Below are 12,211 nucleotides of genomic sequence, written 5' to 3'. Positions count from 1 at the left end.
CAGACTCAATGCGGACCCTGACCCCTAGCTCGAGGCCTTGCCCGCTGGGTGGGAGACTGAGGGCCAGCTGACCACCCGCCACTGGAGACGCCCTCCTTGCCCGCAGGCCCCGCCCGCCCCGCTCACCGATCTGCAGGACTCTCCCAAAGACGGAGGCGTCGTCCACCGTGCTGCAGTTCCACCGGCGCTGCCGGAACTGATGCTGGCACTCCCTGATGCCCGTCCTGGCGCCCTCCCCGATGTAGGCCATGTGCTCCTGGTAGAGTTGGCACAGCTTCCTCTGGCCGGCGGACAGCCCCGGGAGCTGGCTGCACACGGGCTGGGCCCCGATGATGAACATCTCGGGTCTCTGCACCGGGCTCATCGCCAAGGACCTGCAGCCGGAGGGCCGGGGTGAGCGCACGGGCCGGGGCAGCAGCAGGCCCGGAGCTCCACGCCCTCCCAGAGGATGGGCCCTGAGCCAAGGGCTTGGGAAGGAGAGTTAGTACAGAGTTCCTGCCTTCAAAGGGAAACAGAGGCACAGATGCAGGCGACACTCGAGATGCGGAATGCCTGAGACTGCCCGCCTTGAGCATTTAGATCCAAGTGACCAGAGGGGGAAGGGCGCTCAGCGATGGGAGCAGCTTTAGGAGAGTGGGGCAAGTATGCAGGGTGGACACAGGGTTCTGTGCAGGAGTGTTGAGGCCACTGTGGCCGAGTGTGCGATGTGTGTGGAAAACAAACGAGGCCTTCAAAGAGAATTCCCCTTAGGCCTTAAAGTAGAATCTGATTTACATACAGGGCCAGATACTTTCAAAGTTCTCACTTCCGGCTCACCCCCACAGCCCCTGAGCCCACCCTCTAGGGCTCTCCCCTGGCTCATAGAATAAAATGCTGAGCTGTGGATCTGCCCGCCAAGCAAGATGAGAGCAGAGCCCAGACCAAACAGGGGTGGGGTTGGGGGTGCCTGCCGTTTCCCTCTGCACCTAGCAATGACAGTCATCTTAAAAACACAAAAGGAAGCCACACGTGGTCCCGTCAATCCCTCATGCGGGTTTTCAGACTTATAAACCAGGAACCCTAGTCTCCTTGCCCTCACCAGCAGAAGAAAAAAAAATCAATATTCTTATTGATCCTATAACAACAAAAGAGCTATTTCTAACAAGCCATGGAGATGGGGGCCGGCGGGGGGGGGGGGGTGGGACACGGAGAAGGGATTGTAGCCAGGACCAGAGAAGCCAGATGAACTAATCCTTCATCCTCTGGGAGCCGTCATGTTAACTCTGGGGCTGGAGAGAGAGAGGAAGAGCTGTCCGGTGTCCTGGGGTTCTATAAAGGAATGGCCCCTTCTCCCCACTCCATCGCCCAGAGGAGCCAGGCTGGGAAGGGCTCCGGCTCAGCACTCACCACCAGGAGCTGGCTGTGGCTCGGAGCGGGGCCCAGCAGGCGAACAGCAAGGCGAGCAGGGCCGGCAGGCTGGGCATGGTCCGCCTGCGCCCCGCCCCCCCCAGGGCCGGGGACGACCCCGGGGACCGACGGCTTCCGAGACGGGGCTCCCTGGAGGGAACAGATGGAAGGGAGAATCAGTTTGGGATGGACCAGGAGACCCTGCTCCCCCGGAAGGCCTGCCTCCCCGCAGGCTCTTTTCCACCCTGGCCTTCTCACCCGAGGGTTGCCCCTGGCCGGGGGCGGGCGGAGCAGGGGAGCCCTTCTCAGGACCACTCCCTAAGGCAACTGGGAGCCGAGAGACCAGGAAAGAGAGGAAAACGAGACATTTCCACATCAGGCCAGAGACGCTCGGGATGCTGTGTACACACCTGCCCTCCTCCAGAGACAGGACCATCCCCTCTGCCCACCCCACCCAGGGATGCAAACGTTGTATGGAGCTAAAAACATCTGGCGAATCCATTCCCTACGGGGTTCTCGGGAGCCTTCCCTTTCAGTCTGCACCTTCTCCCTTAAACCCATCTTCCACATCCCAGCCCACGTCTACCAGGACAGACAGGAGAAGGCAACGATGTTTCAGTTTCTCAAGCCCACTTCTCCGGGAGATGTAAAAGCCGCCCCTGGGCTGTGCGGTGGTATCCCCACTCCAGTAGCCGTCCTTCCTCTATGCTTTCCAGGGGCCCCAGCAGCCCCCGCTCTCCGGCATGGATGCTGGAGGAACTCTGGAAATGCACCCCTCCCCTGCTCCTCCCTAAGCACCCATCCAGGGCATGACCCACACCTCAAGGCCCCTCAGCACCCCAAGCTTCATGAAACCCTGGCTCCTACACTCTGAGCCTCCCCCCAACCACCCTTCACACACACATCTCACCGCTCAGTGCAGGGCTTCCTGGCTCTCCCGGAGGGGGCGGCAGGGCTTCTGGGTCATCAGCCCAGGAGGTATTTCTGTTCTGGGGCCACCGGGAGAGGAAGGTGGCCGAGCAAGGCCCGGGGGTGCTGGGCCACAGCTGTCCCCACCCCCTCCGGGCTTTTCTTCGGGAGGTCCCAGCTGGGGCGGGGACACCAACAGGCAGGTGGCGGGCGGCGTGGGGTGGGGGGCAGATCAAAGCCAGGACTCGCCCCTGCCCCTTTGTCATGCAGAGCCGGCTCGGAAATGATCCGGCCTGGCTGGCCACTAACAGCTCCCCCACACCCAGCTTTCCTAACAGACCTCGCGCCCTCCCTGACCCTCCCCCGCCCCATAAATCCTCCAGTCCCCCAGGGCAGGAGGTCTGTGAATGCCCGCCTGGGACCAGAGATGGAGCAGAGATAGGGCCGGCACCAGAAGCTAATGGCTTTATGGAGGGGAGGGGACCAGGGCCGGAGCAGGACGGGAGGGAAGTTTCAAAGAGTTTCCTTGTCCAAACACCCTGGACACCACCACCAGCCCTTATGGGGGACTGGAGGGCCGGGCGCCCCTCCCTGGGGTCCGCTCCCTCCACGCCCACTTTGCAGCAGGCTGGTCCCCACACCTGAGAGCGGAGTTCTCTCTCCCAGCGGGTGACACTTCTCATCCCCAGGTCCCTCTCTCTCTCAAGCCTGTCCGCCTCGCCACCACCATCAGGCCCCTGTGAAACCCGTAGGGCTCTGCAGGCCCCAGGTTCAGCCGAGGCCACACTGGGGCCCTGTCTCTGTGGACAGGAGGCAGGGCAGCTCTGACCGCCGGCAACAGGCGCTAAAGCCAAACTTCCCTGGAGCTGCTAATCTCGGCTCATAAAAATCACCCCGGGGCAGGAATCACCAAGCAGCTGTTCGGCCACCCTGTGCTCTCCAGCAAACTCTCGGCTCATTAAAATACATATATGTGTGTGTTTTATTTTACGTACGGTGACGTATATGCTTCCGGTGATCTGTGACAACCTGGAGGGGTGGGATGGGGTGGGAGATGGGAGGCAGGTTCGAGAGAGGGGGGATATATATATACCTGTGGCCGATTTACGGTGATGTATAGCAGAAACCAGCAGTTATCCTCCGATAAAAAGTTTAAATATATAGATATTAAAAATGGGGGGGGGGAGACCCTACCACGTGTGCTAGCATCTTTCTGTACCTTCCAGATAGGCGGCACCTGAAATTGAACACTTCCGCCCCCAAAACACACACAGCATCTCTCAGGACACATTCTTTCCTCAGGACAGAGGTGACACCACCCCCAGGGGTCATCTCCCCTGCCTTTCCAGGGTAGAGGGGCAGGAAAGGCAGGTGTTGATGACTGGCCTCCTTGGCATGGACAGAATGGAAGCAGAGTCTTGCCCTGTCCAGCCGGAATAGAAGGCAGAGCTGGTTAAGTAGGCGGGGTCCAGGGCAGAATGCCACACACCCCCCACCACCCCGCCCAGAGAGCCAGGTCAGATAGCTGCTCTGCCCTCCTCACTTGGTGTTTCATTCACTCAGCACAGTCATCCAGCAGATGTGCCCTGGGGGCCTGCTATGTACCTGTCACGCCCCTAAGTGCCAGATACAGCCAGAACAGGCAAGGACATGCTGCTTCAGGTCCAGTGAACCCCGAGGAAGGACTGAGTGGGGACAAAGGCCCAGAGTGAGGGTGTCAGTTCATCCTGAGTAGGGCCCTCTGGGGAAGCCTCCCCCAGAACCCCAAGTAGACAGATGGGGTGCAGCTCTGGGGCCCGCGGGCCCCTCTGCATGTCTAGGATCCCTACTGAGACCTCTTTACTGTCGCAGCCAAAGGGGCACATAATTGAATTGGGACTTTTCCAGCCACCGGTTTTCATTCCCGAAGAGGCCGCGTCCACCCCGTGCAGTTAGGAGACCCAGAGAGGGACTCGGGTGGGTGGAGCTGACCCAACAGCCCTGCCCTGGAAGGGGCGAGTTGGTGCTGTCCACACAGAGAGCGCAGGACAAGCGCCTGCCGTGGTCACTGCTGCCCACAGAACCCCCACTGGGCTGCCCCCAGAGCCTGAGGACTGGAGCAGCTTAGGTGCCCATAGGAAGGGTTGTCACCTCCCATACCTGCCCCGGGCCTCCCCCCGCCCTCCACAACCTGGAAACCTACCCAGAAGGAAAGCCTTTCTGAGGGTCGCCACTGGTCACTGTGTGAGCCAGCGAGGAGTCGTGTCATTCAAAGGCACATGGCAGTTTTGTCAGCGGTCCTGGCCCGGCAGGCGGATAGCCTCAGCGTTTGGGAGGGGAGCGCGTCCCCCTGTCACCTCCCGGGCGCTGTCCAAGTGCTGCCCTTGGTCCCCGGATTTCTGAGCCTGGGGGAGGGGTGGGCGGGGCAGGGGAGGAGGGTCCCAGCGCCTCAGGCCTGTGCCTTCCGTCCCCCAGCCACTCCATCTGTATCTACCACCTCAGAGAGGGCTCTTCATGGACCTCAGGACTCCTGACAACCCCTCCTGGAGTGCAGTCTCCTTCACCTCCATCCAACTTTCTGGAAGTGCTCTCAGCCCTGGGGCCCAGACATCAGCTCTCCTGCAGCATCACCATGCCCTCCCTGCCAGCCCACCGCCCCCCTTCATTTGAAAACTCTCGAAAGTTCCCAGCCGTTGAGCCCCCGAAACTTTTCCACCTGGCCTCCTTCTACCTCCGCTCTTTGCCTGAAGTTCCCACCATAGGGTCTCCTTCCCAGTCCCCCTCCTGCTCTCAAACAAGCCCTGCTCCCCTCAGGAAGGATCTCACTCCGAGCCTCTTCCTCTCCAGCAACTGAGCCTCAAACCACTCTCAAGTCCACAGTCAAGGTTCACATCCCCCCTAAAGCTACCTTTGTTTAATCCAATGCCAGGAGGCTCTTTCCACTGACCTTAGCACCTAGAGGGCAGTGTCCATCCTGCCCTGCCCAGCCCACACACACCCTGGGGACCGTGTGTGTTCCTACTTCTCCGGCAGGTGCAGCGTTTCCTGAAGGTACAAGCATGCTCCACCCTGCCTCATCCCCTGGGTCCCCCATCCTGCCCACTGAACGTGTACCTGGCAATAAACAGGTTCTGACTGATGACCAGTGACAATATCTAATGCTAGTGAACATTTATTAAGTACTGTCTACATGCACTGAGCCAGATCTGTTGCATCCATTTTTCTCATTTAACCGTCACTAAAATTCTATGGTATAGGCCATTTTTATTCTCACTTTGAGCAGAGAACTGAGGCAAGGAGGGGCCAGGTAACTTGGTTTCACAGCCATTGAATGGGAGACCCTGGCTTGGCAATGAGGCCTTTCCCTTTTCCCCCACACACAGGTAAACACACATGCCACCCCCAGAGCAAACATTTTCTCTGCTCTGCTCTCCTGGGTGTTCACCACTGTCCTCCTACCAAAGCTGTCCCAGGACAATATCCTGACTTAGGAAGTGGCCCCAAAGCAAATGTTGAATAAAAACCTGCAGATTGTGGACTTTCTTAGTGGTACAGTGGATAGGAATCTGCCTGCCAGAGCAGAGAACATGGGTTTGATCCCTAGTCTGGAAAGATTCCACATGTCTCAAGCAACTACGCCTAAGAGCCGCAACTTCTGAGTCTGCACGCCTAGAGCCGGTGCTCTGCAACAAGAGAAGCCATCACAGCAAGAAACCCGAGTATTGCAACGAAGAGTAGGCCCCACTTGCCACAACCACAGAAAGCCCATGAGCAGCAATGAAGACCTAGTGTGACCAAAAAAAAAAAAAAAAATGCTGATTGCAAAGTAACTAGTATAAACACACACACACACACATACACACAGAGCCTGTGGTAGGAGGGAAAGAAAGCCAGACTTGCCCTCAACTAGAATGATATGCGGATTGAGAAGAGGTCAGGCTACTTCAGGCTGGAGAAATTAAAATAGAATAAAAGAATTTTTCTTTCATTTTTTTCATTGAAGTATAGTTGATGTACAAGAACCAGAATGATAGTTTTAAGGAGCTAGTGTTTACGTTGCAATGGGGGAGCCCAACCAACCCAAGAGTTGAGGGCCTGGGGAGACTGCCTATGGTGTGTTGTGAGGGTTTAGGGGAGACGCAGGCAGAGGGGAGGAGGAGCGTGGTTTTAACAAGCAATGCAAGGTTTGGGAGAAGGTGGAAAGAAGTTTCAGATTGTTTATAACAGGGCTGCTGAGCAAGGGACTGTGACCCCAGCTGGAGACCCTACTCTGACAGTGAAATCGCATTGCCTTTCAATGAATACAACTGTCAAGGAGTTTTTTTTTTTTTTTTTTTTAATTAATTAATTACATTTTTGGCCATGCAGCTTGGTATGTGGGATCTTAGTTCCCTGGCTAGGGATCAAACCTGTGCCCCCTGCAGTGGAAGCTTAGAGTCTTAACCATTGGACCAGCAGGTAAGTCCCTAAAGTCTCCTTCTTGATGCTTCAGAGATACAGAATTCTCCAGGTCCCAGGGCCTCAGGAAGTGTGAAGTGCCCTCTGCACCTGCTGGAATGAGTCCCACAGAGCAGGCAGGCAAGTGCCCAGACCCCGATCCCTGTGCAGTCACCAGAAAGGCTGATCCTTACCAAGTCCTCCTCATCTCACTTGGGAGAGCAGAGTTTTCTCCCCATGAAAAAGTGATCGTGTTAATTGCTCAGTCATGTCCGATTCTTTGTGACCTCACCAACTGCAGCCTCTGTCCATGGAATTCTCCAGGTAAGAATACCAGAGTGGGTTGCCATTTCCTTCTCCAGAGGATCTTCCTGATCCAGGGATCAAACTCAGGTCTTCTGCACTGCAGGCAGATTCTTTACCTGAGCCACTTGGGTGCCAAGCAAAAGTTCCTCGGAAGAAAGAACTTTTCCTCCTCCTGAATCCTGATAAATTAACTTACAAAGATGTTCTAGAGAAGAAGGTAGAACCATATGGCCAGAGGTGAGTGTGGTTCTGGAAGCAGGGCACCTACACCCATGGACTTCATTTCTAGGACAGCCGAGAGGAGAGGGGAAAACAGCCTGAGTGCGCCCACCTTTCCCCGTTGTCTGTGTTCACTGGGTCTGCTGCTCTGGGGGAAAGCACTTACCTGGGCACGTGCCACCCACGTCTGTGCATTGCTTGGTTGGGATACAGTGAACAAGGCAATGAATGAAGCTCTGGACCTCCGCTGCTGGCAGGCGGATGCCCTCTCTTCATAACAGGCTGATTAGAATTAAAATGTTTGTCTTGTGCTACCAAGTAAATGTGTTCCTCTTTTTGCAAACCTAATCATATTGTAAATGGACCTGGGGAAATCTTACTATTTAAGAAAGCAGGACTTGGGACTTCCCTGGCAGTCCAGCGGTTGGTCCACTGTAGGGGGCAAGGGTTCCATCCCTGGTTGAGGAACTAAGATCCCACAGGCCACTCTATGTGGCCAAAAATTAAAAAAAAAAAAAAATCAGGAATCACCAACCATCAGACAATCAAGTTGCTTTGACTAATATAAGGTTCTGAAATATGAATGCTTCATGGGTTGGGGAGGGGACACAGGCTGATTTTCCAAACTCCCCACCATTCTCTATTGCCTCTCTCCTGGCTGCTTCACGAATTCATTTTGCTTGCTAGTTTCCTAAAAGCTTTTAAGCAAATAACAAAGTGACTTTGTTATTTATTTTTTGTGACTCTGTTATTTAAAGGAATCTTAATATGTGTGGTGGTGGTGGTTTAGTCACTAAGTCATGTCTGATTTTTGCAACCCCATAGACTGTAGCATGCCAGGCTCCTTCCTCCATGGGATTTCCCAGGCAAAGATACTGGAGTGGGTTGCCACGTCCTTTTCCAGGAGATTTTCCTGACTCAGGAAACCCACATCTTCTGCTTTGCAGGCGGAGTCTTTATCACTGAGCCACCTGGAAGCCTACTATGTGTATTAAATATTATATTTTTATATACCACTTATAATAGTCATTTTACCATGTGAATAGTCTTTCTGAACTATTTATAATTCTGGATTTGCACACATGGGGTTTTCTGAAAGCAGTTACATATACCGGTTCTTTTTTCTAAACAACTCTGTTATTTCTTCATAGAAACAGAGAGTTTGGATAAGTTATTCCCTCATCTTACTCTGATCTTTTTGCTTGGATCCACAGGGCTGGAATAGGGATGTGGGACACTGGGCATCCACCTCCACCAGCCAGGCACTGGGGATGTAGCTGAGGAAGGACCAGCTGGACAGGCTTCCAGGGCAGAGTGGAGAGGATGGGGCAGCTGACGGTCCTAAGACTGACGGCCCACACCAACATGCCCCCTGGCTGCCACGAACTCTAGATGATGCCCGTTGCCATCTCCAGCTGGTCCCCTGGTCTGGACTGACCCTTGGGCTGTGCTGCAGAAGAGGCAGGTCCTCAGAGGGAAGAAGTGCCGAGCATCCTTCTAATGACGCTGGAAGCAGGAAGCGCTCATCCCGGGCAGAATCCCCTACTTCTCAGCTTCCCTCCCCAGCTCAACACCCACATTTCCTTTCCCCAAACCAGAGTCACACGGGTGCCTTTGGATCAGGTCTGGGGGTCTCACAGGTTCTGGCTTTTGGGATTAAATGACTCGTGTGGCTGCTTCTGGGGAAAGCAAGGTCCCCCTGCCCCGGGCAGGTTGAGGGGGCTCTTGGCTCATCACCGAGATTCTTCTCTTTCGTGACTCTGCCAGGCTCCTTCACAGGCTCCCAGCCCTCCTACTAAGGCTCCCAGTGAAGGCTGCAAGAACAAAGGCTGAGCTGGGTGGCCAGGGTTGCCTCATTGGGGTCCACAGAGAATGCAGGGAACACACAGATGCCCGCAGGCTCCTCGAACTCTGCAGCCCCTGCTAAGCATCCAGTGTCCATCCTGTGACAGATAATGACTGTGGGCCCACCGAGCACCACGGAGGGGCAGACAACAGATGAGTGAGGGGTCACTCCCCCTAGGAAGACAGCCTCACTGTGCTGCCCGATATGGTAGGCCACTGGCTACTCATGACTACTGAGCTAAAATGACTCAGCATTTCCCTGGGGTTCCAGTGGTTAGGGCTCGGCGCTTCCACTGCAGGGGACCCAGTTCGATCACTGGTCAAAGTTAGTTTTAAGATGAGGACCCTTGTAGCAGGACCAGGGGAGGAGCGGCCAACCCAAGCAGGTCCAAAGATCCGGCCCAAGTGCCATCAGCGGCGGTGACAGAGCTGTAGGACTCCTCGCTGTGGTTCAGCTCTGCGCCTCCCAGAGCATAGCCGACTTGCATTATGTGTTGAATCCAACAGAAGCACCACTTGGGGCGGGGAGGAGATGTCCATATTTATTCTCTTTCTGTGACAGCCGCATCCAATGAAAAAAAGGGCTACAGGGTCCACCCAGGATCTGGAAAGCCAGCTGGGCTGTTGGAGCTTGTCTCCATGTCTCCATGAATAAACATTCGGCAGAGGAACCCTGAGCAAACAATGTCACTAATGACGTGCAAAGCAGATGGGTCCCCAAACCCCACCAGCCAGGGCAACACCAGCTCCGCCCGGCGAACTCTAGCACAGAAATGCGTTTTTGCCGAGCAAGGCCAGTGACTCTGTAACTGGACACACGCTGAAGTTCCACGGGGCGGAAGTGTTGAATCAGGAGGCATCTTTTGACTCCGCAGCTTCCCAAAGCTGACCATGCTCTGTGACCATAGCCTGTGTCTAGGTGATGCAGCAGTTCAGGTCGCAGAAAAGAAAACAACTCTCTCCTGCCATCTGGGTTCCATCAGCAAAATAAAACAGCACGGTGGGTTTCAAGAGCAGTCGGAAATTCTAGAAAACTGATGTAAGTGTCTGAGGTCCGCCGCAGCAACACGACTACTAATTCCTGGAAGAAGCAAAAGAGAGGTGTGTCTTCTCTGCGTTCCTTCCGCACTAGCACGGTCTCCGCACCAAAGTGATGCACGTTCGTGACAAGGTCCCTCCCTAATTTATATGTCAGTTGTATTTCAATAAAACAAATAGACTTAGAAAACTAACAGGGAAATTCTAACAAGGACCATTTGCAAAAAATGCCCAGAAGCCAGTGCCTGCAAGTTCAAATCAAGGACACATTTGCAGGAGCAAGAACGAGGCAGGAGTGGTTTTTTTTTTTTTAATTAATTATATATTTTTCGCTGTGCTGGGTCTTCACTGCTGCGAGTGGGCTTTCTCTTCGTGTGGTGAGCGGGGGCTACTCTAGTTGCGACGCACAGGCTTCTCATTACGGTGGCTTCTCTTGTTGCAGAGCACGGGCTCTAGGTGCATGGGCTTCAGTAGTTGTGGCACGTGGGCTTAGCTGTCCCAGGGCATGTGGGATCTTCCTGGACCAGGGATCGAACCAGTGTTCCCTGCGTTAGCAGGCAGAATCTTTACCACTGAGCCACCAGGGAATCCCTGGCAGGAACGTTCTTGATCTTCTGCGAAGGGCCTCACCCTTGCAGATGCCACTGTCTAGGGGGCAGAAACAGACAAGACAGCTGGGTCTGGAGCCCTCATGTGTATGACAACAGTCAGCTTCCGCTAGGCTCCCTGGCCACCGGGCTGCACAGGAGCGACTGCAACCCCTCAACCTGCAGAAAGGCCTGAGCTTTTCACCCACAGGAACATGAAAAAGCATCCTGATGACAATTTCCAGGTTCAAAGGGTCAGACCCCTAGGAAAATCTCAGTACTAAAAGGTGTTTGCATCGAGAGAAACCAGACACCCAACCTGAAAAGCCAGTATCAACAACCAAAGAAAACCTCCCAGCAGAGCCCAGAAGTATAATGGGACCTATCAGGCTCCATGAGGAACAGCAGGGAACAGGGTACAGGAATGGTGAAATGGTTGTATTTGTCCAACATTCAGAAAACACCCTGAAAGACAGAGGCAGATCCAGAAAGGTCTGCATTCTTACCCAGTCCTGGGGTGCTCCCCATGACACAGTCTCTGCTCTAGGCTTTAAAAGACAGCTTCCTTCTCCCTCTCTACCCCCTACCCAAGACACATATTAATTTAAAAAAAAAATCAGATAAAAGAATATTTGTTGTTGTTGTTCAGTGGCTCAGTCATGTCCGACTCTTTGCAGTCTGCAAGTCCAGGGACTGCAGCATGCCAGGCTTCCCTGTCCTTCACCATCTCCCAGAGCTTGCTCAAACTCATGTCCATCGAGTCGGTGATGCCATCCAACCATCTTGTCCTTTGTCAGCCCCTCCTCAGCATGAGGGTCTTTTCTAATGAGTCAGTTCTTCACATCAGGTGGCCAAAGTAGTGGAGCTTCAGCATCAGTCCTTCCAGTGAATATTGAGGGTTGATAAAAGAATATTTATTGGGTGCCAACTGCATACACTGTACCAGGGGCTGCAGGAAGTGAATAAGAAAGACAAACTGCTCGCCCTGGTTCAGCGAGTGCAGCCAGGCTGGAACTGTCCAGGGAGGGCATGGCGGTCACAGAGGGCGGTACAAGCACTAGGGCCACGTTCCCAGCCCTTTTCAGTTCCAGGCAGCCGCTGCCAGCGAATCTCTAGCTGTTTGGTCCACTGAGCAAACAGAACTTGTGATGATATGTAAGCATAGAAGTAAACCTCCTGTGACCTGTTAAGCCCCCTTTGACTTAAACAAACAAGCAACTTCAAAAAAAAAAAAAAAAAAACAACTGAAATACATATACACAGAATAAAATGCACAAATAAATACACAGCTCGATGAATTCTGACATTTGTGTACACCCACGAAACCACCACCAGATCCAAGTGCATCTAACCGTGACGCAAACCAAACTGGTATGCTGCAGAAAAATGGGGAAAGAATCTCTGATACGCCTCTCTAAAGTTACTTTATTGCTGTTGTCAAGTTTATTTTGATGTTTCGAGATAGTTTACCCTTTTCGGGGGTGAGGTGGAGGTGCCGGAGGTCC

At 54.0% G+C, this 12,211-nt stretch overlaps 1 protein-coding gene across 1 annotated transcript in view; it reads right to left on the bottom strand.

Moving 5' to 3' along the window:
- WNT5B (Wnt family member 5B) overlaps window positions 1-12,211 on the bottom strand; it is an 82,404-nt gene that overhangs the window by 13,970 nt on the left and 56,223 nt on the right. Inside the window, exons 2-3 of the mRNA XM_086402602.1 lie at window positions 1,387-1,536; window positions 127-374 (exon numbers count right to left, since the gene is read on the bottom strand). Of these exons, the coding sequence (XP_086258728.1) occupies window positions 127-374; window positions 1,387-1,463 (325 nt within the window). The 5' untranslated portion in view covers window positions 1,464-1,536. The remainder of the gene's footprint in view (window positions 1-126; window positions 375-1,386; window positions 1,537-12,211) is intronic.

Source organism: Bos grunniens, chromosome 5, assembly GCF_055505025.1.
Source record: "Bos grunniens cultivar Pamir isolate PY7600 chromosome 5, Bosgru_T2T1.0, whole genome shotgun sequence".
NCBI lineage: Eukaryota > Metazoa > Chordata > Mammalia > Artiodactyla > Bovidae > Bos > Bos grunniens.
The sequence above is the reverse complement of the archived record's forward strand: the minus strand, read 5'-3'. Positions and strand labels throughout refer to the sequence as shown.